The following is a 25,141-nucleotide window of genomic DNA, read 5'->3' as shown; positions in this document are numbered from 1 at the left end:
GATGCGGTGGAGAGCATCGTCAACCACGTCTGAGGGGAAATTGCGGTCTTTGAAGAAGGAGGCCATTTGGGTTGTTCGGTATTGGAATTGGTCTTCCTGGGAGCAGATGCGGCGAAGACGAAGTAATTGGGAATATGGGATGGCATTTTTACAGGGGGCAGGGTGGGAGGAGGTGTAATCTAGGTAGCTGTGGGAGTCAGTTGGTTTATAGTAAACGTCCGTTTTTCTGTATTCTTCAGTTTAGTGGGATTGCAATTATTTGATTCCATACTTACTGAACCAATCATAGTAAGAGGACTTCTAAATTGCCTCCTCACCCCCTTAACCTCTCGAGTTGCCAAGGATTTGTCTTTGGGCCCTTCCTTATCTGCTTACCATGCCTTGGTAATCAGTTACCAACATAAGATCTAGCGATAATATCAAGCTCTGTATTAATCAATCTTGTGCAAAATGGTGAGTTAGCCTTTGAAGAATCTGTTTACATACATTCCTGTGGTTTTTATTATAAATATAACTCGAGTTTGCATTTATTTTGTACATTCTACTTGTTAAAAACTTTTTCATGCAGCATTTCTCCCTTTTTCACCCATCCTGAATATTCCTCAGTTGTACTATGTTATCATAGGTATCGATCATGTCAAATCCCTCACCAGAATGGTGCTCATACATGTTATAGCTTTAACAGTAGAAGTGCCAGTCATGTCACTGTGGAAGAAACAGAGGCAAATCCAATTGTGCTGTCATCTAATGTCAATACATTTGTTTTACCAGTGACACTTTGGCTATCTTTCCCTGAACTTGAACGCTGAGGCCAATAGTTGATGTGGGCCACATGCTTACATTGTCCCTAAATCCTGTGTACCCTGTAAACTGTACACCTAACTTAGTTGGATTTTCGATATCAACATAATTACTTTTTAAAGAATTAAACATTCTGCAATGAAGGTTTAACTTGTATTTCATGTATCTTAAATCTCAGTCCTATAATTTTCCTTATGTTTTGCTCTCAGTTGTGTATATACTTTAAATTGAGACACAAACATTATTGGTTGGGTTTAGATTAGATTTGTTCATTTTGGCTTGACTTGATCTCCCAAATGATGATTTTTACTCTCAGTAAGATTGTGGTTAAATTAAAGAAATGACTTCTTCCTCATTCATTTGTCCTCTTCATATAATCTGTATTCTAACCCAGCTATTTTTTATTTTGGGGTGATTGACTGTTCTGTAAATCTTAAGAAACGCAGTTAATGAACAGTTGTCTGAAAGCTATTGAATTAATTGTGCGGCCTTAAGTGGGCAAGGCACTTAACAGTGTTGGGTAATTTATATGGCAGGCCATATAATGTTTGTACACAATAGCTAAATAAAAGGGTTATTAAACTACAGCTATGCTTTATCCACATGATGAATGCGGATAACCTTCCATCAATATGTGTGGTCAGGGGTGGAAAGGATTGACTCATTGCTAACTTGTCAAGCAGCAGGCTTGCATTTCAGTCTGTGCAGCTTGTGACCCAGTCCGTATACTTGTCTTTTTGTGGTAGAGCATTAAGTAAAGGGACACTGGTGAAAGCCCCTCCTGCAGCACGTTTTCATGAATGCAACCAGTGTTTTTAGCAGTTAGCCCACCGTGACCAACAGTGCAAATGGTGAAACGTAAGCAGCATGGGGCCGTTATTAAGCACAGCTGTGGGCGGTGTTTGTTTCCTCATTGAAGACTATCTATTCAATTGGCCTGCTGTAGGAACTGTTATTCATGATCTAAATGCAAGCAAAGGTGATACTTTAGAAAGAAAATGTGGGAGGATAATTGAACTGTGCAGAACAAACTCTTTTCAAAAAATAGAAGTTCTAGTATAACAGGTAACTGGCAACTCTTTAGCTAAGTTTTCACCATTGAACGGAATGAAGTTAACCATGAAAATCAGTTTAAGCTGGAAAGAAAAGCAGCTTAGTTGCAAAAAGAAACATTGAATGGAATTATTCAGCTCTAATTTTATATCAGGCCAAACACTGTCAAACCTGACAACTGAAATGGCTCCTAGACCAATCAGATTAGCTGTTAGGTTAATGCAAATAGAAGGTTTTTTTTTTTCAGTGCAAAATGCAGTACTGTGTAATAATCTGATATCTGCTTACAGTCTGAAAGTTAGGACAGGATGATAGGCAGTTTGTAAAGATGATACTCAGTTGTCATTGTTACCATATGCGCTTCATTTCAGCAATGGGAAAGACTCTACATAGGATGAGTGGTTTATTTATAGCATGCCATCTTGAGCAGAATAAGATCTAACAATACAATTAGTTGCTTATTTAAAAACTCTTAGTTGAAAAGCACGTGAGCAAAAGGAATGTCGACACCAGAGATATTTGTAAATCATGAGGACTTTTTGTAATATCTGAGTAACTTTACATAGGACTAATTACCACATTCAGGTGAAGAAAGTTTCATGGAGCTGGAACATCTTCAGCTGGGCTGTACACTTTCCCCAGCCTCAATTACTTAATGGTAGGGTGCTACTAATAGAGCAATGGAAATGTTGTCATTGAACTATCAAATGTCTCGAATTTAGGACTCCAACTAGTCATCTGATATTTTCTCTAAACCTATGGTATCCTGTCACAGTGTTTTAAATATGATGATTGCCAGAGTGTAGATCTTATAAGTATATTAAGAATAATAGAGACAAAAAGTGCCAGAAAACTCAGCAGGTCTGAGAACATCTGTGAGAGAAACATAGTTAATGTTTTGACTCTTCTTCAGAACTGAAGAAAAGCAGAAATATAATGGGATTTATGTTGTTGATAAGAGGGAAAGGAGCAAGCGGAACAAAAGGGAAGGATGGAGGGTGAGGGTTCTGGGATATTTTAGTGTGTTAAGAATTTTTTTTTCTACGCCATGGAAAACTTCAACTTCCGCTAGTGAGATTGTGGTACAACCTTCAGGGAGATGGCCTCCTCATGGGTCACCCCAGCTCTCACCATTGTATTAGAGACAATGGGTGAGCTCTTGACATTGCTGGCATGATCAGCATGGGCACTTTTCGAGCTTTGCTGTATAAGTCCTGCAAAATGCAGCACCTTGCATTTATCTAAATTAAACTCCATCTGCCATTTCTCAGCCCATTAGCCCATCTGGTCAAGATCCTGTTGTAATCTGAGATAACCCTCTTCGCTGTGCACTACACCTTCAATTTTGGTGTCTTCTGCAAACGTACTAACTGTACCTCTTATGCTCGCATCCATTTATGTAAATGACAAAAAGTAGAGGACCCAGCACCGATTCTCGTGGCACTCCACTGGTCACAAGCCTCCAGTCTGAAAAACAAGCCTCCACCACCACCCTCTGTCTTCTACCTTTGAGCCAGGTCTGTATCCAAATGACTAGTTCTCCCTGTATTCCGTGAGATCTAACCTTGCTAATCAGTCTCCCATGGGGAACCTTGTCGAACGCCTTACTGAAGTCCATATAGATCTCATCTACTGCTCTGCCTTCATCAATCCTCTTTGTTACTTCTTCAAAAAACCCAATCAAATTCGTGAGACATGATTTCCCACGCACAAAGCCATGTTGACTATCCCTAATCAGTCCTTGCCTTTCCAAATGCATGTACATCCTGTCCCTCAGGATTCCCTCCAACAACTTGCCCACCACTGAGGTCAGGTTCACTGGTCTATAGTTCCCTGGCTTGTCATTGTGAAAAATGATAGTTTGAAAAATCAGTCATGCAGCTCAATTCTTACAATGGTGTATGTCAACACGGGCTGAAGTACCTAGCAATTTTGTTTAACTACACAGTTTCTGAGCCAATTCCTTGATAGCTTTAGTAGTCCCAATCATCATCCAAGTCATCAGCAAAGTGATAGAAGAAGTCATCAGCAATGAGATCAAAAGATGTTTGTTCAACAATCAGCTGTTCACTGAAGCTCAGTTTGGATTCTTCCAGGTCCATTCAACTTATGACCTCATTGCAGCAAGAGAGTTGAACTCTAATGGTGAAATGAGTATGAATGCCCTTGATATTACGGCAACAGTTGACTAAGTATGGCTTCAAGAAGACCGAGCAAAACTGGAGTCAGTGGAAATTAGAGGAGAATCTCTTTGCTCGTTGGAGTTATACCAAAACAAAGGAAGATGATTGTGTTTGTTATCCGTCAATTATGTCAATCCTAGGTCACCACTACAGAAGTTACCCAGAGTATTTGTAAATGGGTGCTTCATGGATGATGCATAATGGTGCATGTCTCTGCGCTATTGTAGGATAATCAAGATTGGCAACTGAACATGCAAGGATATCCAATCTTTAGGAAGGGCAGTCGAAATTGATGAGATGGGGTAGTGTTGTTAGTGAGAAATGGAATCAGTCCAATAGTGAGAAATTATACTGGGGCAAAAACGTGGGTGTAGAATCAATCTGGGCGGAGCTAAGAAACAGCAAAGTAGGGAAGACATTAGTAGACTTCTAAACAGCAGTGGCAACGTAGGGAATGACATTAAACAGAGTTAGATCTAAGTCCTACAGTCCTGCCGCAATCCTCAATGGCAATGGATAATAAAACAACACCAATGTGGTTGACTCTTAACTACCCTCTGGGATGGACAGTAAATGCTAGCCTAGTCAGCAACATCCTCATCACATGAATGAACATTTTAAAAAAAAACCTACTGAAGGAGAATGCTCCGTAAACATTCCCATTCTCAGTAATGGAGGAGCTCAGCCTATCAGTGCCATAGGTTTGATTTGATTTGATTTATTATTTATTATTGTCACACGTACCTAGGTACAGTGAAAAGTATTGTGTGCAGTACAGGCAGATCATAACATATAAAGATCATAGGGTGTTTGAACAATGAGAAATACAAAGTTACAGCTGCAAAGAAGATGCAGAAAAGCAAGATCAATGTTAGATTTGAAATTTGAGAGGTCCATTCAGAAGTATGATAACAGCAAGGAAGGAGCTGTTCTTGAACCTGTTGGTACATGTGTTCAAGCTTTTGTATCTTCTGCCTGACAGAAGAGGTTGAAAGAGTTTAAAAACAGGGTGGGAGGGGTCTTTGATATTGGCTGCCTTACAGAGGCAGTGAAAAGTGTAGTTAGAGTCCGTGGATAGATGCATTAGGCTGTGTTCACAACTCTCTGTAGTTTCTTACAATCCTGGGCAGAGCAATTGCCATATCAAGTTGTGATGCATCCAGATTTATATGGGGCATCTGTAAAAGTTAATGAGAGTCCTTATGGATGCTGAATTTTTTTGGACTCCTGAGGAAAAAGAGGCACTGCTGTGTCTTTTCGACTGTTGCATCTATGTCAGTAGTCCAGGGACGATTGTTGGTGATCATCATGCCTAGGATCGTGATGCCGTCAAGCATCTCCACCTCAGCTCCTTAGATGTAGATGAGGGAGCGAGGGCTTCCTCCTTGCTTTCTGAAGTCAATGATCAGCTCTTTAGTTTTGCTGACAATGAGAAAGGGATTTTTATCTTACCGTGACACAAAGCACTCTATTACTTTCCTTGGTTTTGTATTATCGTTGTTTGCTATCTGGCCTACAACGGTGGTGTCATCAGTGAACTTGTCAATGACATTTGGATGACATTTGGCCACACAGTCATGGGTGTACAGTAAGGGACTGAGTATGTGAGGCATCCTTGTGAGGCACTGGTGTTGAGAATTGTTGTGGAGGAGGTGCTGTTACCTATCTTAACTAATTGTCTGTGTGTCAGAAAGTCAAGGCTCCAGCTGCAGAGGGTGGAGCAGAGACCTCAGTCTCAGAGTTTGGAGATTAGCTTGGTTGGGATCATAGTTTTGAAGGCAGAACTGGAGTCAGTGAGTAGAAGCCTGACGCAGGTATCCTTATTATCCAGGGATCAGTGTTGGACTAGGAAGATGGCGTCTGTTGTGTCGGTAGGCAAATTGCAAGGGATCAAGGTGGGCTGTGAGGCTAGAGTTGATGTGAGCTATGACTAACCTCTTGAAGCACTTCATAAAGCTGAAATAGTTGTAACAGTCTGCAATCAGAACTGCTAAGTGAATGATCCATCTCAGCCTTCTCCATAAATTTCCAACATTTCAGATACCGGTATTTAGTCAACTCAATTCACTCTGCATGATATGAAGAAATGGCTGGAGCACTGGCTATCGGCCTTGACAATATTCCAGCAACAATACTGAAAACTTGAGCACCAGAGTTTGACATACCCTTAGCCAAGCTGATCCAGTACAGCTACAATTCTGACATCTACCTATGAATATTGAAAATTGTCCAAAATCACACAAAAAGCAAGACAAATCCAACCTTGCCAGTTACCACCCTGTCAGCGGCACTTGCTTAGCACTAACCTGCTCAGCTTGGGTTGCCCCAGGGCCACTTAGCACCTGACCTCACTACAGCCTTGGTTCAAACATGGACAAAGCTGAATTTCAGAGGTGAGGTGAGAGTGATAGCCCTTGACATCAACGCCGCTTTTGAAGTAGTGTGACATCAAGGAATCTAGTGAATGTGGAGTTGATGGAAATTGGAAAGAAAACTTTCAGTTGGTTAGGGTCCGACCTGACACAAAAGCAGATGGTTGTAGTTGCAAGAGGCCTTCAACTCAGTCCCAGGATATCTCTGCGGGAATTCCTTAAGAGTGTCTTTTGCCCAACCATATTCAGCTGCTTCTTTGATGACCATCCCTCGATGAAAAGTTAAGAAGTGGGGTTGTTCATTGGTTGCACAATGTTCAGCACCATTTGTGACTCCTCAGATACTGAGTTCATTACCTGATTCAGCAAAACCTGGACAATATCCTGTTTGGGCTGACAAATGGCAAGTAATATTTATGTCACATAAGTGCCAGGAAATTGCCAACTTCAGCAAGAGAGAATCAAAACACCACTCCTTAACAGTCAATGGAATTAGCACCACTGGATCCCATGCTATCAACATCTTGGAAGTTTCTGTTGACCAGAAACTGAACTCAGCAGCACTGGCCACGTCAATATTGTGGTTACAACAACAAATCAGGAGATAGGAATCCTGCAGCGAGTAACTCACCTGCTGATTCCCCAAAGCCTATCACCATGCAAAAGGGACAAGTCAGGAGTGTGATGGATTGCTCCTCACTTGACTGGATGAGTGCAGCTCCAACAGTGTTCAACAAAATTGGCACTATCAAGAACAAAGCAGCCTACTTAATTGGCACTGCACTAATATGATGTGGTGAGCTGCATTTATTCTGAGGAGTGAATTGGTTTGATGATCACAATGATCTTTTCACAACCTCTTGCTACTTTCCACAGTAACTGTAATTTCCACATTGCAAACAAGTTGGGTTTTATTGTTTTGAGAAAGGAGGCAAGCTGTGACACTGCTGCTGATCTCTCCATGAACAATTTTCTGCAATCTGTCTACTGACCCTCAAATATTATTCTTCATATGATTGCCATTCCTCAGTTCACTGCTCAGCAACATTATTGCTCAGGAAAGGGAAGATATTAATGTTCTGCCCTTTCATATATAACTGTACTTGATGCATTCTTTAAAAGCCTGGGCTTTTTTTAAATTTCCAACTATTAAACCATCTTTAACCTCCTCCTCCTCTAACCTTCTATTCCTCACTCACTATTATCAACACCTCACTCTGTGCCGTTTTAACCATTCCGTCCTTCTAGTCAAATTTATCATCTCACCTGAAGCAACAAAACCGCCCCTTTCAAAGTCAGCAGTGACAGTCTATGTGATGATAACATGTATGTTACTCCTCCATGACTTCTCCTCGGTCTTCAATATGAATGACTTTTTGGGTCTCCTCCTTATCCTTCCTGTATTGGAATCTAAAGTCTTGTTTCTGTCTTTAACCTACAGAATCAACACTACTGCTGTTGTTGACTTGCCATTGAAACCTCAGAAGTTTACATCCTGTCTCCCAGAAATACGTGCTCTGCCCTTTCAACAAATGCATTTACTTAGAAATGTTAAGTAAATGTAGTTCATGTTCTAAACCACAAATATGTCAGACAATATATTAGCAAGGGTAATTACAAATTGTGCTTTATTATTCTGCTTAAAGCAAATTCCCCAATAGAAATGATTAACAGCAATCGTTTAAAATTCTGACCAACAGCAGCTTCCTTTTTGCTTTTAGCAATTTCCATCTGGTCCCAATTTTCCCCACTTCTCTTGCGATTGTACTGACTCAAGACAGCAATCCCACAACCCATGGCTGCCCTCTGGTACCTTTCCCAGATGCCATGTTTGATGTCTGAACTCAAATAATTAGTGAATATCAACAGGTTATTTGGTCACAGAGCGTATCACACAGCTGGCGGAATACAAATATTAGTTTGTGATGTGAGCACAATTGAAGCAGAAGTCAAGCCAATCTTGTCTGTTCCTGGCATCAATAAATGTGCTACTTTTCCTAGAACCACTCAATCTGTAGCGATCTAGAGTAGGAATTGTAGATGCTTCTTCTCTCTGCTTGATTGAGAGGCACTGAGGCATCTCGTAATCCCCAAATGGATCCTTTTATAAAATGTGAATAGGTCAGGAATCCTTTTGCAATCTATCAATTTCACTGTCTAATTTATAAAGCTTTCCCAATTGGTAATTGATAAATTGTTATGGATCTCAGTTGGGTTCTACTTTTATCTTTTACTCCATGACATTCTACTGAATAGATCATACTTAAGTGCAATTTTAATTTGGCTTCACATTGCATTTTAATAAGAGACTTTTGTCAGGTTCCATAGCCTTATACTGGAATTTAGTTGTTCTAATTTTCTGTTTTGAAGTTCCTTATCATATAAACTGCCATGTCATGTTGCAAGTGTTTTGTGCAAGGTTTATTGTGATAGCGTGTAATCACATTAGAATGTGGATATTGGTATCAATCATGTGTGATAAAAAGATATGGTTGCACTGGAGTCAATGAACCCAAATGATTTCAGCCTGCAGAAACTGTATTTAATTGTTGTTTGTCTTGGTTACTGCACTCCTTTGGATAATGCATCTTTGATAGAAGTTAAGATTTCAGTGTAAATGCAGAATTATGTTGCTCGTTTATATTTAATTGATTGTAGCACTAATTTGGTTAGAAGCTGAGCGACAATTCCCAGACTGCAGCTTTGAGTTCACTAGACATCTGCAACTATCCTGCATGCCTTTTTCCAACTATTACTTTAGGAAGGAAGTGCTGCATTAGATAATGTTTTAAAAATCCCTTTTAAGTGCAAGCCTAATAACCTCCTGCCTTTGTGTATGTCCCATTTCTCACTGATTAAACTGTTCAGCTATTTGAAGTCATTTTAGCAAGGATGAGAGCATTTTTATGAACTTTACTTTCCCACATACAAGTGTGACTCAGAATATTTCACTTCTGTCTGGCAAATGGTTATTAGAGGGAATGATTCCGCCGCACCCCCCCCCCCCCCCCCCTTCCCATACAATATTTTGAGTTCATGATTAGTTCAAGTTAATGGTTATTAATTGTTAAACAGTGCAAGAACCATTACATCCTTGACAACTAGAGTTTGCAACCAAAGAGCATTGTATTGGATTAGTTTTAATCTTTTGTTTATTTAATCAGCTTCACAGTTTTTTTCAATTCCTTGTGAATTTTGCTCTCATTCACGATGTGTGAGTGTAGTGAATGGATCATCCTCGAATCAATACAAATTGCAAATCATACTTCCATCCACATTACCCTACAATATTACTTAATGCAATGTCATAGAGTTCCTTTTACTGTACCAACGTAACAAATCGTCATTTCCCGACTAATGACCAGTGTAATAATATTCCAGATTTCACAGCAGTCAACTTGTATCCCTCTTGAATGAAATGCCAGGTTAGTGCTGAATAAAAAGTTGCTTTGAATTGAATTGTGCCATCAGAACTCATGTTACATAGGTTCCTTATACCCAAAAAGCAGAAGATTCTTATTCCATCAGATTGAGCTAAATTTCAGAAATTATGTTGAGGGAAGGAAAAACACCCAGTTCTTGAGTGAGTTATATTGGTTACAGTAAATTATACTGTCTGCTGTCCATCATTAGATTTATCTTTATTTTTGTTCCAAAACATACCTTGCTTATTTTTACTTCAAAAATCAGCAATTTAGGAATTGTGGCATTGCATGCTATTGAGTCAGTGTCAATAATGCTCTAATTCATCACTTGGCTTTAATAATAAATCATTATGCAAATATAAGTTACACTGTTAGAACTTGTAAGCTTCATAAAGTGACAGAGACTGGTCTTGGAAGATTAAAAACTAAAGAGAGTGAAAATAAGAATCGAACATATCAAGGAGAGAGGTGAATTTGTGCAGGAGAGGAGTAAAGGAAGCAGAAAAAGCAAATCTTTGTCATTGAATGGTTATGGTTTTTTTTATAGAATCCCGACAGTGTGGAAACAGGACATTTGGCCCAACAAGTCCACGCCGACCCTCCAAAGCACAACCCACCCAGACCCATTCCTGTAACCCTGCATTTCCTATGGCTAACCCACCTAACCTACACATCTCTGAACACTACAGGTAAATTAGCATGGCCAATTCACCCTTGAACTGTGGGAAGAAACCGGAGCACCTGGTGGAAACCCACGCAGACACGGGGAGAACATGCAGACTCCACACAGACACGGGGAGAACATGCAGACTCCACACAGACAGTCGCCTGAGAGTTGAATCAAACCCAGGTCCCTGGCACCGTGAGGCAACAGTGCTAACCACTGAGCCACCATGTTGGCCCTGGCGATACTGATAGTGCCATTCAGCCTGTAATGTCCATGCAACTATGTCTCACTCTCTTGCCTTTTCTCCGTAACCCTACAAGTTGTTTCTCTTCTAATAATTATCCAAACCCTTTTCAAAGTCATGGTTGAATTTACCTGCACTACCCTCTGAGGTCATGTGCTCCAAATCCTAACTGTTCACTGAGTAGAGCAAATAGTTGGGGAACACCGGCACCTCCAAATCCTGGAAAGAGAAGGTTTTCATCGTGTTGCCTTTGATTGTTTTGTCGTATATCATAAATCAATCTCCTCTCTTTGCTCTTCCACGAATGGGAGTAGTTACTTTCTGTCTGAACCCCTCATAGTTTGAATGTTTCTATCTATCCTCTCAACTTTCTCACTTTGTCTTGAAGGAGAACAACCTCAACTTCTCTAATCTATCCCCATAACTAAAATCTCTCACTCCTGAAAAAGAAAATAGAAAATAATTCACTCCCGGAAAGTGATATACCTGTATAGTGGTTAGAAGTAAAAGTATGTATTCCAGACTACAAATTGGGGGATAAATATTTGCCACTCAGCAAGTACAAGCTATGCTGTAAAGTTCCATAACTTAATATGCAATAGCCATTGCTGCCCTTTTGTTTTCCCTTCCCATTTTCTTTCCCTGTATATGTTTTCCAAATGTTGCACAGTTTCCCAATTCAAGCAAGGATTGGGTAACTCGCCATTTGTATTCTCAGAGATGATTCTGAAACTTATTCATCCTTCTGTATCTCTAGAGAAACACTTGACATGCACCCAGCTTCTGCATTGTGCTTTCCCGACATTCTGATTAACTGTAGCCACAAATAAAGGAATTGGGGCTCCAGACTTTTATTCACTCACCTTTTTAAAATTTTTCCAGGCGTCCTGAACTTCATCCAGCTACAACCAAATATTTGTTTGTGAAAATAATAAATCTTAACAAATAAGCAACAACTACAATGATATTTGTGAATTTTATTTTAATACACTTTTTGCCTCTACATCTACCTTGACTATCCCATCTTAAATATGAGGACGTAGCTTGAATATTAATAAATCAATACACAACATTATTTTCAGTTTAAGGTGAAATAGTTAAGGATTAAATGCTGCAAGATTATAAAACCTAACCTCAAGCACTCTTTCCAATACCTGTGAAAATCTGACTGTCGCTATCTAATTCCACCCACATCAATTTTGTTTTTCTCTTTAGTTTCCTGTGTGCCTATTTCCAAAGTCAGAACATTATGTTATGGAAAGGTCACGTTGTTTGCTGCCTTCTTTAATAATTGCTATGTTTAGGTGTAATTTAGCCTTCAAGGTTAGTCAGTCATAGACATTATGTTGTTTCAACTACACTGTAAATTGCTGGTCACATTTCATTTGGCAAAATGGCAGTGGTTTGGTAGCAACTTGCGTTTATATAGCATCTTTAACAGCATAAAATATTTGTGCGCATTTTATATGCAAGTTGCATGATGAACATATAATGACAATCATTTTGCTTAACTGCAGCAGATTGCAACAAGATTTACAAACAGAAACATATGTACCAAGTGTAAGAGCGCTGAAGCTAGACCAATAGTATGTTTTCTTTCATCATGGAGTTATATTTTCGCAGGTTTGGTTGATGCAGGCAAGAATTTCTTGGCACCGAGAGCTAGAAGAAATGGTTAATTTTCCAACTTACATAAGCGATATTTAGTACGTAGGTGGAAACTGTATGAATTCCTATGTGCAAAACAAATGTAGCTTCTTAAACTCCTTTGCTTAATTACTTCAAATAATTTTTGATAGTACTTAAGTGGTGCTTGACATGGCCTTTCATACGGATGTCTCCCTGGAGACATTCTTGTGCCTGGTGCAGATAGTTTGCCAATGTGTGGTGCATAGAATAAAATTCAAGAGCATTGTACAAGAAAATGAATGGCACACCACAGAATTTCATCTGAAAATATTGCATTGAGAAAGAATTATGAAAACTTGTAATTAGCTATTCTTAATCAAATATAAAAAATATTCATTATCTTTCATTCCTTTCACTTAGATTCTTGATTGTGTATGATTGACCTTGAAAGGTTTCTCATTTTTAATGTTAAAGATCTATTCTTAAACTGCACATTGGGACTGCTCTAGCTAATCACTCAAGTACCTACTGCAAACTAAAATAGTATGATAGATTTTATCTCATACACGCACACTACCTTTCAAGTCCGTCAGTCATCATTTGCTTTACCTTGTAGGCTTTGTCAAAAATAGGAAAATAAAATACATTCTCAATTTATTAACTTCTATTTAAGGGCTGAGTTAGTTGGCTCAATAGGTTCATCATCCAGAGTGCGGTGCAGAATAATGCCAACAATTCTTGCATCATCTGAGGTTGATCTTGTGGCCTGCCTTCTCACCTAGCCAGTAATGATACCATGATATTGTAAATTAACAACATTTAAATTAGCTAATTTCTTGCTATCTATTAAGAGGCATGGAACCACATCTGGTAGCTGCAATTAAGATACGGACTATACATAACCTGAGTGGTAAAAATTTGCAAATGGCTCAAAAGGCATCCTTCAGTACTTTTGGTACTATCAGATCTCCTGTTCTCTTACTTGATCTCTTTTTTGTTAGTTTTAATTTTACATTTCTGTTTATTTTCTTCCATGTTTGAAGTTTGCAAATTTTCACTGTTTTAGAGACATAGTCATAGAGCCATTCAAAGCCTACAGCACAGAAAAGGGCTCTTCGGTCCATCAAGTTTGTGCCAGTCAAAAATAAGCACCTAACTGTTCTAATCTCATTTTCCAGCTCTTGTCCCATTACATTGTATGCTTTGGCATTGCAAGTGCACATCTAAATACATGCTTTCTTCTGTCACTGTAACAACAGTCAGTGGCAACTTAAATATGTGAAACAGTTACGGTGTTTCAAAGATTTTGCAGAGGTCTTTTCTATCGCTTTCCTTATTTCAACTATTCAGAATTATTATTGGATGGAAACATGGCTTAATTGTATTGATTTGGGCAGTGTGACCCAATTAATTTTTGAGTCAGAAACCACCTTCAAGTATAGTCATACCCACACACTTCTGGCATCTAGGGCAGTAATTTGTCCATGACAATGGAGGAGTTAAGGATAAACTCTGTCATGGTTCCATGGAAAATAATGAAGATTGGTAATGGCCCAGTATTAATGGGATTTAACCCTAATGCAACTCAAGACATTAGAATTTAAAATTACTGGAGTACTTTATCCAAATAATTCTTTTAAAAAATAGATATTCAACAAGGTGTAAAATCTCAATGATATGCAGTTTGTGGAATGCATATGCAACTTTGACTGGTTAGGTTTGTTTTAGCTTTAAACATAGCTTTTAATTTGAAGTGCAAAAACAAATTCTTGAGCATGTTCATCATTTTTAAAAGATAAATGTTTGCATAATTAATATTCTGCTCGATCAAAGAGAAATACAGGTTTCCTGGGTTGGACTGTTTAAAGTTTGGCCATTTAATTATTCTTATTTGCATATATAACTAAATAGACTTTCCTTTTAAATTTATCTTATTCCTAGTTGCTAACTTGTAAGGAATCCAAGAAGTTATCTGTAGTGAGTATTAGTAATAGCAATATTATTCTCATTCATATTAAAATTCAGCATAAATGTCTTTGTACTGTCTCCCCTGTTCTTCCTCCTGTCCTAAAGATTAATGTTTGGATGCGCTATGTCTCCCCCATTTGGATATTAATAACAGAACACCTTTTCCAGAAAATCTGAAGGAGGGTGGTAAAGGTCGTAGAAAGGGGAAACTACGACCTGAGACAATCTTGTGCAGACACCAACAACTTCCAGCAACTGTCATGGGATAGCGGTTTGATGAGAAATACAGCTATATTTTTCTTCCGTCCTTGGCCAAAGCTTAACCCTGTCCACTTATGTTTCCGTTCCTGCTTCTGATTGATATTAGCTGGTTCAACGCAGCACCAGTATTGAATTCGGAGCTTTTCTGGTTTGTTTGGTTCAGTGCCACATTCAAGGGGAGTAATTGAAAATATTTTCACAGGACCGCTCAAGACTTCAGCCTGGTCCAAACTAAATAATTTTCTCTACATGATTTGCATTAGTGACATCAAACTGAATTTTAGCAGCTTAATTGAATGTCTTTTCCAAGTATGAGAATTAATGAGAAGTGTGACCAACCATCTCCTTATAACTAATTCACAGTGAAATAAGCATTTGGTGGCTATGATGCAATAACTTGTCTTTTTTATTTGCTCTTGCAGTGTCATCAGCAAGGTAGTCCCAGTCACAGAGGCAAAGCCATCGCCTCCTGCGGGGCACCCAAAGACTCCACCACCACCATCTCCAGCGCCAACTCCAATTCATATAGCCCCACCAGTTACACCAACGTCTCTTCCTGTACCCACAGCAGTTCCATCACCAGCTCCTACTCTTCCTGTTATATCTCCTGCAGTTTCAGGCTCTGGAGCAGGAGCCTCAAAGACACCAGTCAGAAGTGTAGTTACAGAGACTGTCAGTACTTACGTGGTGAGTAGCATTTCAGAAATTAAATTCACATTTTTCAAAATATCTACTTTTTATAAGTATTCTCAAGTTGACAAAATCTTAAACTATCAAAGTAAAGGAATTACAGACAAAACAACTTATTGCATTGGAACCACAGTTTCTTTTCAGGTCTGTATAGATTAAAATTGTCCTTGTTCTGCAACATTATGTTAACTTTCAAGTTCCTTGAAGAAAAAGATTGCATTAAAGAGCTTATTTTCACTTCTCATCATCTCACATCCTGTTCTGTGGTACAATTTCATGGGGCTCCTTAATACCTTGTCATTTCTCATGTGTGACTGTAGCAGAGTATTTACGATGGAACGCACTGCAACTGAGCTCCATCCTGTGCTCACCAACACTATGTTTCACCATTAAAATTCTGTTTCAGTCCAGAGCAGGAATCCTGAAAAGTCTTACCCTGCTCTTGTCTGAAGCCAGCTGAAGCACCTGTACCTTTGTCCCTGCTAAAGTCGACAAAGCATAACAGTCTGGGCATCAGTCTAGCCTGAATGATTTTGTTTCATGCGGAGCAATTAAGTAATCAACTAAGCCTTGAGAGGAGATTTGCTATTTATTTGAATGTGACCTATGGCTTTACTGCAGAAAATCTGGAAGAATTCAAAAGGTTTTCTTTCTCTGCCATCAAATGAAACTATCTTAAACATTGTGATCTCTTAAAAAGAACTTGTTCAGTCTTTAGTCCTGATTGCAATCTTAAATTTTTCATCCATAAATAATATATCCACATGGTTACTTAATTAGTCTTCTAGAATATGATTGAATTAAGTTGAAATTAAGTATACTGTGCTGAGACTGAAATAAATTTAACCAACCTTTTCTATAACTACAAACAATATTTGCACAATCAAAAACATAATTTGCATAAAGATTTTGATATAAAAATTTTCAAAGAACTTTTTTACACCAAGGAATGAAGGGAAAAGATTTGAGGAGTGCTTTGAAGGAGGAGAAAGTAATAAATGACAGAAAGGCTTAGGTTGAATGTTCTAGAATATTGACCAAGATAGGAAAACAAGGAAGAGAAATGCAAAGAAGGATAGATACTGGAAAGATATGGCGAAATAAAGTAGCTGAGGTAGGGAAGAGAAAAGGTATCTGTGATTTGAACAATGAATATTAGACTTTTGAAACTGGAATGTAGCCGCTGAAGAAGGGCAAGCACAAATATATTAGGGAGTGGGAATTAGTGTAAGAGGAAAGGCAGACTGTGGCCATTTTGACAAGTTGCAATTTGTACAGCTCTGAAGTTGTAGGATCCAGGAAGAGGATTATTGGAACAGCGGAATCAAGGTGACAAATAAATTAATGAAAGAATGAGATGGAGTTAAAGATTCTGTGGCACTCAACCTAAGAGACTTGGCAGAGGCAAGGATGTGGAGGTTTAAAGTTTCCACACATAGCTGAATGGGACTATGATGTGTTGCAGCTCCTGATTTACTGTGTAGGAACTGTCAAAGTTTGAGAGGAATTTTGTTTCTAAGGTCGAGAGTTCTGGCTTAGAGCAAAACATAATGACTTCTGATTTTGCAGAAGTTGAATTGGCAGAACCTCTTGTTCAACGAGGTCTTGATGTCTGCTCAATAAATAATGATGAAGTGGTCAAGAATAGAATCGTTAGGACATGTGACATGTGTATGATTCAGAAGCAGAACACAGGGGAAGAAAGAAACAAATCAAAAGGTGCAGCACTGACAATATAGAGTCAGGAAGGTAAGATGATATCCTGGGATACGTTGGTAAGGAGTCATGGAAGGGCAATGCCATATAGGTTACCAACTAAGAGAAAATAACTAACTGTGGCAAACACAATAGAGCAGTAGAAGTAGTATGGGAGGATAGTATAAAAACAATCACCAACAGATGTTATTGGTGACTTTGACAAGGGCATGTTCAGTGCTTCAGGCAAGGTAGAAGCGTATTAAATGGTTTCAAAAAAGAATGGTGAAAGAAGTAAGGTTGGTGCAGGGATGTGTGACAATTCATGGTGAGGCACTTTAGAAAAAAAGGGAAAGATGAGGTCATTAGAAAGACACAATGATTAATTGAGAGCTTTTTTAAGGAATGAGATATTTTCTCCCTTGCCCTTTAGAGTTGCCATATGTGATGGTGCCTGGGCCTTAAGTAACTTAATTCTTTGTTCAGAACTGTGTTGCACGTTTCTTCTTTTCTTTATGTATTTTAGCTGTTCCTAGCTGACTCTTTCTCTGTAAAGTTGTGGTACCCAATTACAGTCCAACTGCTGGTGTCCTTTGTCTTTGTACAAGGTCTGGCCCTCTTTTCCACAACAAAATGTTTGATACAAATTGAGTAAATTAATGAGATCAGCCCTTAGACACCCATCCATCATTTTGCATTCTTGAATGCCTCAGTTGATTCTATAGAGAATTAATATGTTAACTCATGAATTTGTTTTCTGCAGTAAATTTTGATGTCTTGCACAAGAGAGTCTATCATTGTGTATGTAGAACCAGGGAAGGAAATGGTTACACCCTCCTACACTGTTCACCTGCCTCCCATATTAAATCTGCTAAGTAAGCTTGTTCAGTGCTTTGATTATGCGATGTAAGAACCACAAGTATATGCATTTCTCGGCAAAGTGTAAACGATGCTTGTGCGTTTGTACTTTATCTTTTATATACATGTTTCCTGCTTCTCAAAGTACTTACGTTAGTGGTGGGTGTAATGTATGAAACAACGCGAAATGCATCATGGTTTACAGCTGGTTAGTAATGAAATAACAAACTCAAAAGACCAATTTTAAGAACTGTGTCTATTTAACCACCATTTTCTTATTTGAAACCTTATTTCCTCTGTAAAATATATTCTGAAGTTATCATATCTAGCATTAAGCTCTGTGACATACATAGTGTAAACTTATTGAGTTGGCCTGTAAAAGCATGTCTCTGAACACTTTTAGCAGCCATGTGTTCTTGGAGTGTGTGTAAACAGTGGCATGGCGGGGGTGAGCAAAGAAAATGTCTCAATGAAACACTAATGTAAATGCTGTGTTCTCTGACCATATCTCAATATTTCACAAACTGAGCCTGGAGTCACTTGCTCATCTGTTGCATGCAAGCACTCTACTGTATTATGTGAAATCATTTTGTATTGATCATTGTTTAACAGTATAGAAAAAAAAAATAAAATGCATTAAACACTAGATTTTTACAAGAAGCAGGCAGTGACTATTAGGGTATAGCAGGGATCAGTGCCTGGACCTCAGCTATTCACAATATATAATTAATGATTTAGCTGAGGGAACGAAATGTAATGTTTCCAAACTTTCAGATGGCACAAAAGCTGGATGGGAAGGTGATCAGTTAGGAGGATGCAGAGGTGCTTCAGTGTGATTTGGACAAGTTGAGTAAGTTGGCAAATGCATGTTAGATGCAGTATAATGTACATAAATATAAGGCTGTCCTCCTTGGATAACAGGAAGGCAATTGATTATCTGAATGGCATAGATTGAGAAAGGGGAAGATGCAACGTGACCTGGGTATCCTTGCACACCAGTCACTGAAGGTAAGCATGTCGGTGCAGCAGGCAGTGAAGAAAGCAAATGTTTTGTTGGCCATCAGTGGATTTGTGTACAGGTATGTCTAGCTGCAGTTGTATAGGAGAAAGTGAGGGCTGCAGATGCTGGAGATCAGAGCTGAAAATGTGTTGCTGGAAAAGCGCAGCAGGTCAGGCAGCATCCAAGGAGCAGGAGAATCAACGTTTCGGGCATGAGCCTTTCCTGAAGAAGAGCTCATGCCCGAAATGTCGATTCTCCTGCTCCTTGGATGCTGCCTGACCTGCTGCGCTTTTCCAGCAACACATTTTCAGCTGCAATTGTATAGGGCCTTGATGAGACTACAGTTTGAGTTTTGTGTGCAGTTTCAGTCTTCTTATCTGAGGAAAGATGTTTTTCTATGGAGGAAGTACAACAAAGGGTTAGCAGACTCATTTCTGTGATAATGAAACTGACATGTGAAGGCAGACTGGATCGGTTTTGGACTCGATTCACTGGTGTTTAAAAGAATGAGGGGAATCTTACTAAAATTTATAAAATTCTAACATGTCTAGTCAGGGTAAATGGAGGAAGGATTTTCCTGATGACCAGGGAGTCCAGAATTAGGGGACACAGTCTAAAGCTTTGGGTTGGGCCATTTGGACTGAAATGAGGAGAAATTTCTTTGCCCAGAGATTGGTGAGCCAGTAGAATTCGCTGCCATTGAAAACAGTTGAGACAAAAAAAAACTGCAGATGCTGGAATCCAAAGTAGACAGGCAGGAGGCTGGAAGAACACAGCAAGCCAGGCAGCACAAGGTAGCGAAGGAGGGTTACATCCAAAAAGTCAACTTCTCCACCACCTGATGCTTGCCTGGCTTTGTTCTTTCAGCCTCCTGCCTGTCTACCATAAAAAGCAGTTGTGACCAAAACATTGAATGCTTTCACAAATTAGTTAGATATAGTTCTTGGAGCTAAAGGGGAAACTGAAACATGAGTTGGATGATCAGCCATGATCATATTGAATGGCAGAACAGGCTTGAAGGACTAAATGGCCTCCTGCTACTATCTTCTATGCTTCAGTGTAACACAAGATTCTTTCACTTGATAATTCATCAGAATTCAGTCCATTCCTGCTGGATGAGTACAAACCATTGGACTAAGTATATGACACTTCACTTGGCAAATTCACGCAAGACTTTTGGTCACTGCACGCCTTCCACTTACTTTCAAGCAGCCTGAATTTTAATTCTGCCTGTTTTTAAAGTGAGTTTAGTTAATTTGAACAGCCAAAAAGGAATGTCTAGAGCTTGCTGCGTTTGGATTCCCCATGCAGCATTTTTAAAATATCTGCATGAAGAGGTGGAGACTAGGTCCTGTCAGTTAACATGCTTTCATTGGAATAAGCGATCAAGGTTTAAAATCTGAACAGGGATCCCTTTACTCTGAATCAATGCTTTTAAAAGAGGAGGGAGAAAATTACCTGCATATAAGCCCATTATTTTGTATGCCAATTTTTTTTCTTCAGGGTGTGTTGCATTGGAAATAATAATCCTATTTTCCAACAGGTAGTATATGTACATTTTTAGTAAATTTATTCCAGTTGCAGTTACAAAAGTAGAAAGTGCAGCAGTCATAAAAAGTTATGAAAGCACATAATGATAACACGAGAGAAATTGTATTAATGTCACTGTGGCGATTCATGCTCATTGGCTTCAGATAGGACATGAGACATATCAGAAGAATCCACGTTAGCAAGAAGCTAGCACCCAACCTAACTGAAATTGCAATACTTAGGAAGAATTATTGCAGTTATGTAAGCCAATGTGCAGGTGTCATACTTGTATCAGAGCAGCAGAGGAGACTCGGTATCTTTGTTCCATGAGCTCCAGGTAATAAATTTCTCTCCACTATTTCCATAGGTAGATTTCATCTCTAAGGGATGCTGCACTGCTTGAGTAGATGGAAGGACACTAAAATGCTGCAGTTGTCGTTAATTTAATAGCCTAACAGTAATTCATTTGGTTGCCTAGGGCTCTGCAATACCAGTGAACTCACATTTAAATTTTGAGCTACCTGAATGAATTCCGTTTGCTTAGCTATTCCCAGCCCAAGCTTTTTTGACCTCTTCAGTTGATAGCGCTGAATTACAAAGTCATAGAGTTATACAGCATGGAACAGACTCTTTTGTCCAAATGATCCATGCTGACCAGGTATCCTAAACTGAATTAGACCCATTTTCCTGCAATTGCCCATTATCCTTCTAAACCTTTCCTATTCATGTCCCCATCAAAATGTCTTTTAAATGTTATAATTGTAGTCGCCACTACCACTTCCTCTGGCAACTCGTTCCATGCATGCACGAACCTCTGTGAAAATATTTCCCCTCAGATCCATTTTAAATCTTTTCCCTCTCACCTTAAGACCTTGGCTTATTCACCTTACCTATGCTCCTCATGATTTTATAAACCTCTATAAGGTCACTCCTCAGCCTCCAGGTAAAACAAATCCCAGCCTATCCAGCCTTTCTTTTTAACTCAAACCCTCAAGTCCTGGCAACAGTGTTGTAAATGTTTTCTGCATCCTTTCCAGTTTAACAGCATCGTTATTACAGAGTGACCAGAATTGTATGCAATATTCTAAAAATGGCATTCCCATTTGTATTTGGGCATCCCCCCTATTCATATTGACTGCTGCTGATAATGTTTCTCAAGTCATCATTCTGTTTAGCTCCTATCAGACGTACGCTGATAGTGAACATGCACAGGAACTTTGGAAGTTTTTCTTTCCCCGTTCATTCCTAATATGAGTTTAGTTTAGGAAATATTTATTTCTTTATTAAACGGACTTATGTTTTCATGTACACATCAAATTCCCTTATGGAGTACCTCCCAATTATGTAGTATCTTTTTTTTTGAAACTCTGTGAAACTGGGATCAAAGATTGTACTTACTATGTGCAAGGTGTGAATGGCAAATTTGATACCAAAATTATCTATTTTAATTGTTAGACAATTATCTCAAAACAATGTTGTCTTTGCTTCTTCCCTGCCCCTCTCAGATCCGGGATGAATGGGGAAATCAAATTTGGATCTGTCCTGGTTGCAACAAGCCAGATGATGGCAGCCCAATGATTGGCTGTGATGACTGTGATGACTGGTACCATTGGTAAGGGATCTTTTACCTTGAATTTCTTGAATATCTGTGAAACAGTTGAAATAATGAATGGTGACTGTAAACCCACTGTGCTCCATTGAAAGAGAAACACAAGCAGCATAAGACAGTGTGTATTTATACTGAATAATTACAGTAAATCTATAATCTTTAAGAGTGAGGCATGTCAAAGTTGAAGCAACAGTCCTCCTTATGTTTGTTTTCAGTGCATTTTTAAAATATGGCAATGACTGACCAATTACATCAGAGCACTGATGTACTCCCCTTACATTATTTGGATAGCAGTTTGTGTTTACAGTTTGCACTGTGCATCATGTTGTGGGGAAGGCAACTGTTTCTCCACCTGTGAAAATCAAAGATGTATAGACAGAAAGAATCTTGAAACCAAGTTGCACAACACTTATTATTGTGAACCTTCTGATGATCACGTCCAGAAGTCCCTTAGAAAGATCCAGGGAAAAATTGCCTGCTCTCTCCACCAGTGCAGACTTGGAGGAAGCACGATATGAATTAAAAGGCAGGAAAGGATTAGGACAATGTAAATGCATCCCAAAAAAAATTTCAAAATGCTCACAAAGTATTATAGTGGTTGCATTTGTATTAACAATCTTCTGATGATCCCCAATCTTCCTTTGACAACATTTTTCATAAATCTCTTAAAATATGATTTCACTTTATTTCTCTGCATTACTTTTATCATCATTTATAAATATTCCTTTTGACTTTCCCAAGTGAAGGATTTTTTGTGACTTTTAGGATATATTAATATACAACCTGGGCAGCACGGTGGCACAGTGGTTAGCACTGCTGCCTCACAGCGCCAGAGACCTGGGTTCAATTCCCACCTCAGGCAACTGACTGTGTGGAGTTTGCACATTCTCCCCGTGTCTGCGTGGGTTTCCTCCCACAGTCCAAAAATGTGCAGGTTAGGTGAATTGGCCATGCTAAATTGCCCATAGTGTTAGGTGAAGTGGTAAGTGTAGGGGAATGTGTCTGGGTGGGTTACGCTTCGGCAGGTTGGTGTGGACTTGTTGGGCCGAAGGGCCTGTTTCCACACTGTAAGTAATCTAATCCTAACCTTAATGAAGCACAATTTTGGGAAGGCACATAACATTTGAGTTTAAATGGGACCACAATCCATCACTTCATATTAAAGGCCAGAGGCATGACCTGCCTCTGGGGTTAGTTTCACATTTCTTGCTTGTGCAATGCCTCAGGTGTTCAACCATTTAAATGCAACACATTTTAAGATTTTACAGCTGCTGCAAATTTCATCAATTTACTTTCAATTTGTTGAATCATAATTTCCTATCACAAGTGAAAGTATACATAAGGCAAATGACACACTGTTTTATATATATAGTCAGAAGTTGACACCAGGTTATAATCCAGCAGGTTTATTTGAAATCAGCTTTCTGAGCACTGCTCCTTCATCAGGTGATCACTCCTAAAGCTGATGATTTCAAATAAACCTGTTGGACTATAACCTGATGTTGTATGACTTCTGACTTTGTCCACCCCAGTCCAACACAAGCACTTGCACATCACTGTTTGTGTAGGTATATGTCTCAACAACTTCAGGCAAATGGATCTGTGGTTAAATGTGAATCTCCCAAAGTTACTGTCACTATTGCATGGCTCCATAGTTAGCTTTGCAAAATTAGCATTTTAACCCGAGCATCCCTTTTTCTTAAAGACATGTTTTATTTGTCTATATATGCTCAATAAAGTTAGTGCAGCAAGTTAACTCTTAACATGACCATTTTGTCAGTTAAACATTAGTGATTTATAGTCAGTTCCTGTGACACTGAAAAATAAGTATTACAAATGTGGAGTCTCATTCTTTCAGGGTTTAAATTCTTAACTTCTACAAACGTCAAACTTAAAATTTTGGTTTTCTGTGTCCCCTCTCTCAATCTAGCATTTTGCCTTTATCTCTCTTTTGCTTACTAATTTGACTCCGGATTCAACCATTTTAATTCACCCTGCTTTGCGTACCTTTCACAGTTTATTTCACAATCTTTAAATCTGTTTAGTTGAGGATGATATTCTGCTGATTGATCTATTCGCGTATCACAGGTGCTTCCCTTGCTATGCCATTTTTAGCTTGTGCTTTGAGCAATTTTGTGACAAATATTTTTGAATGGAAGGGCGTTAGGCGGTATCTTCCCAACAGAAGATAATTTTCAATGCTCTCGCGCAGCAAACTCTGACCCGTACCTCAGGAGAATTACAATGATCTACAGTAAAGTTAATTTCTGCCGTACTCTTCAATACGCCTAATATTTACATTTGTTGATCAGCTGGTGCTTTCTAAAAAAATGAGCATGAATTTTTCAGTTCTTGAAACTTTAGCTCACCGGATATTTACTTTATCAGGCCTTGTGTTGGGATTTCTGCTGCACCACCAGATGAAGTCCAATGGTTTTGCCCAAAGTGCATCAATAAGAAGAAGGAGAAGAAACATAAGAGAAAGAAATCGCGAGCACATTAAGAGGCCTTTCAAACTACGTTCCTCTTTTTTATAGATTTTTCCTTTTTACTTTCAGTTTTTGAATGGGCCACAATGGTAGTGAACTGTACAAAAACAAAAAAATCCAATGCAGTGAGAGACGTGATTTACTATCTTTATACAATGCAGAAAATGTAAAATTGCTTATAGATCCCACCTATTTCCAAGAAAAGGCTAGAGAATTAAACCCATTGTTAGCCTTTTTGTGTAATTAATTGTATACTTTTAAAATGAAAGTTTGTATTATATATCACAATCATTTTTTGCATTCTATATGGACTTGTCATCCTTATAGTTAAGCTTGTAATATATTTTATCTTCTCTGCTCAGAACTCTCATTGCTTTAACAAACAGTGGCATGGTGATTATAACCAAAATAATGGATTGCTACAGTTTATTAAGAGAATAAATTACATTTTTTTTAAAAAACGGTGCTGCTTTGACTATTTGTACTGATTAATAAGGAATATGATGGTTTGTGGCAGGCCATCAACTTTTCAGATTGTATGTGGAAATATTTCTGTCAAAGCTGAAAAACTTCAGTTGAAGTACACCAGGGTCTTCCAAGGGGGAAAAAAAATCAAACAAATAACTTTAAAATAAAGCGAAAAGCATTCCTCATCAGTATTGCAGTT

General features: G+C 38.7%; 1 protein-coding gene across 2 annotated transcripts in view; it reads left to right on the top strand.

Moving 5' to 3' along the window:
- taf3 (TAF3 RNA polymerase II, TATA box binding protein (TBP)-associated facto) overlaps positions 1 to 24,935 on the top strand; it is a 167,226-nt gene extending 142,291 nt beyond the window's left edge. For both annotated transcript variants that reach the window (XM_043714113.1, XM_043714115.1), the window contains exons 4-6: positions 15,026 to 15,290; positions 21,882 to 21,988; positions 24,374 to 24,935. In XM_043714113.1, the coding sequence (XP_043570048.1) occupies positions 15,026 to 15,290; positions 21,882 to 21,988; positions 24,374 to 24,488 (487 nt within the window). In that variant the 3' untranslated portion in view covers positions 24,489 to 24,935. The remainder of the gene's footprint in view (positions 1 to 15,025; positions 15,291 to 21,881; positions 21,989 to 24,373) is intronic.
- Positions 24,936 to 25,141: the final 206 nt, after the last annotated feature.

The sequence above is a fragment of the Chiloscyllium plagiosum genome, chromosome 23 (genome assembly GCF_004010195.1).
Source record: "Chiloscyllium plagiosum isolate BGI_BamShark_2017 chromosome 23, ASM401019v2, whole genome shotgun sequence".
Taxonomy (NCBI): Eukaryota; Metazoa; Chordata; class Chondrichthyes; order Orectolobiformes; family Hemiscylliidae; genus Chiloscyllium; species Chiloscyllium plagiosum.
This window is presented reverse-complemented; position numbering and strand designations above follow the sequence as displayed.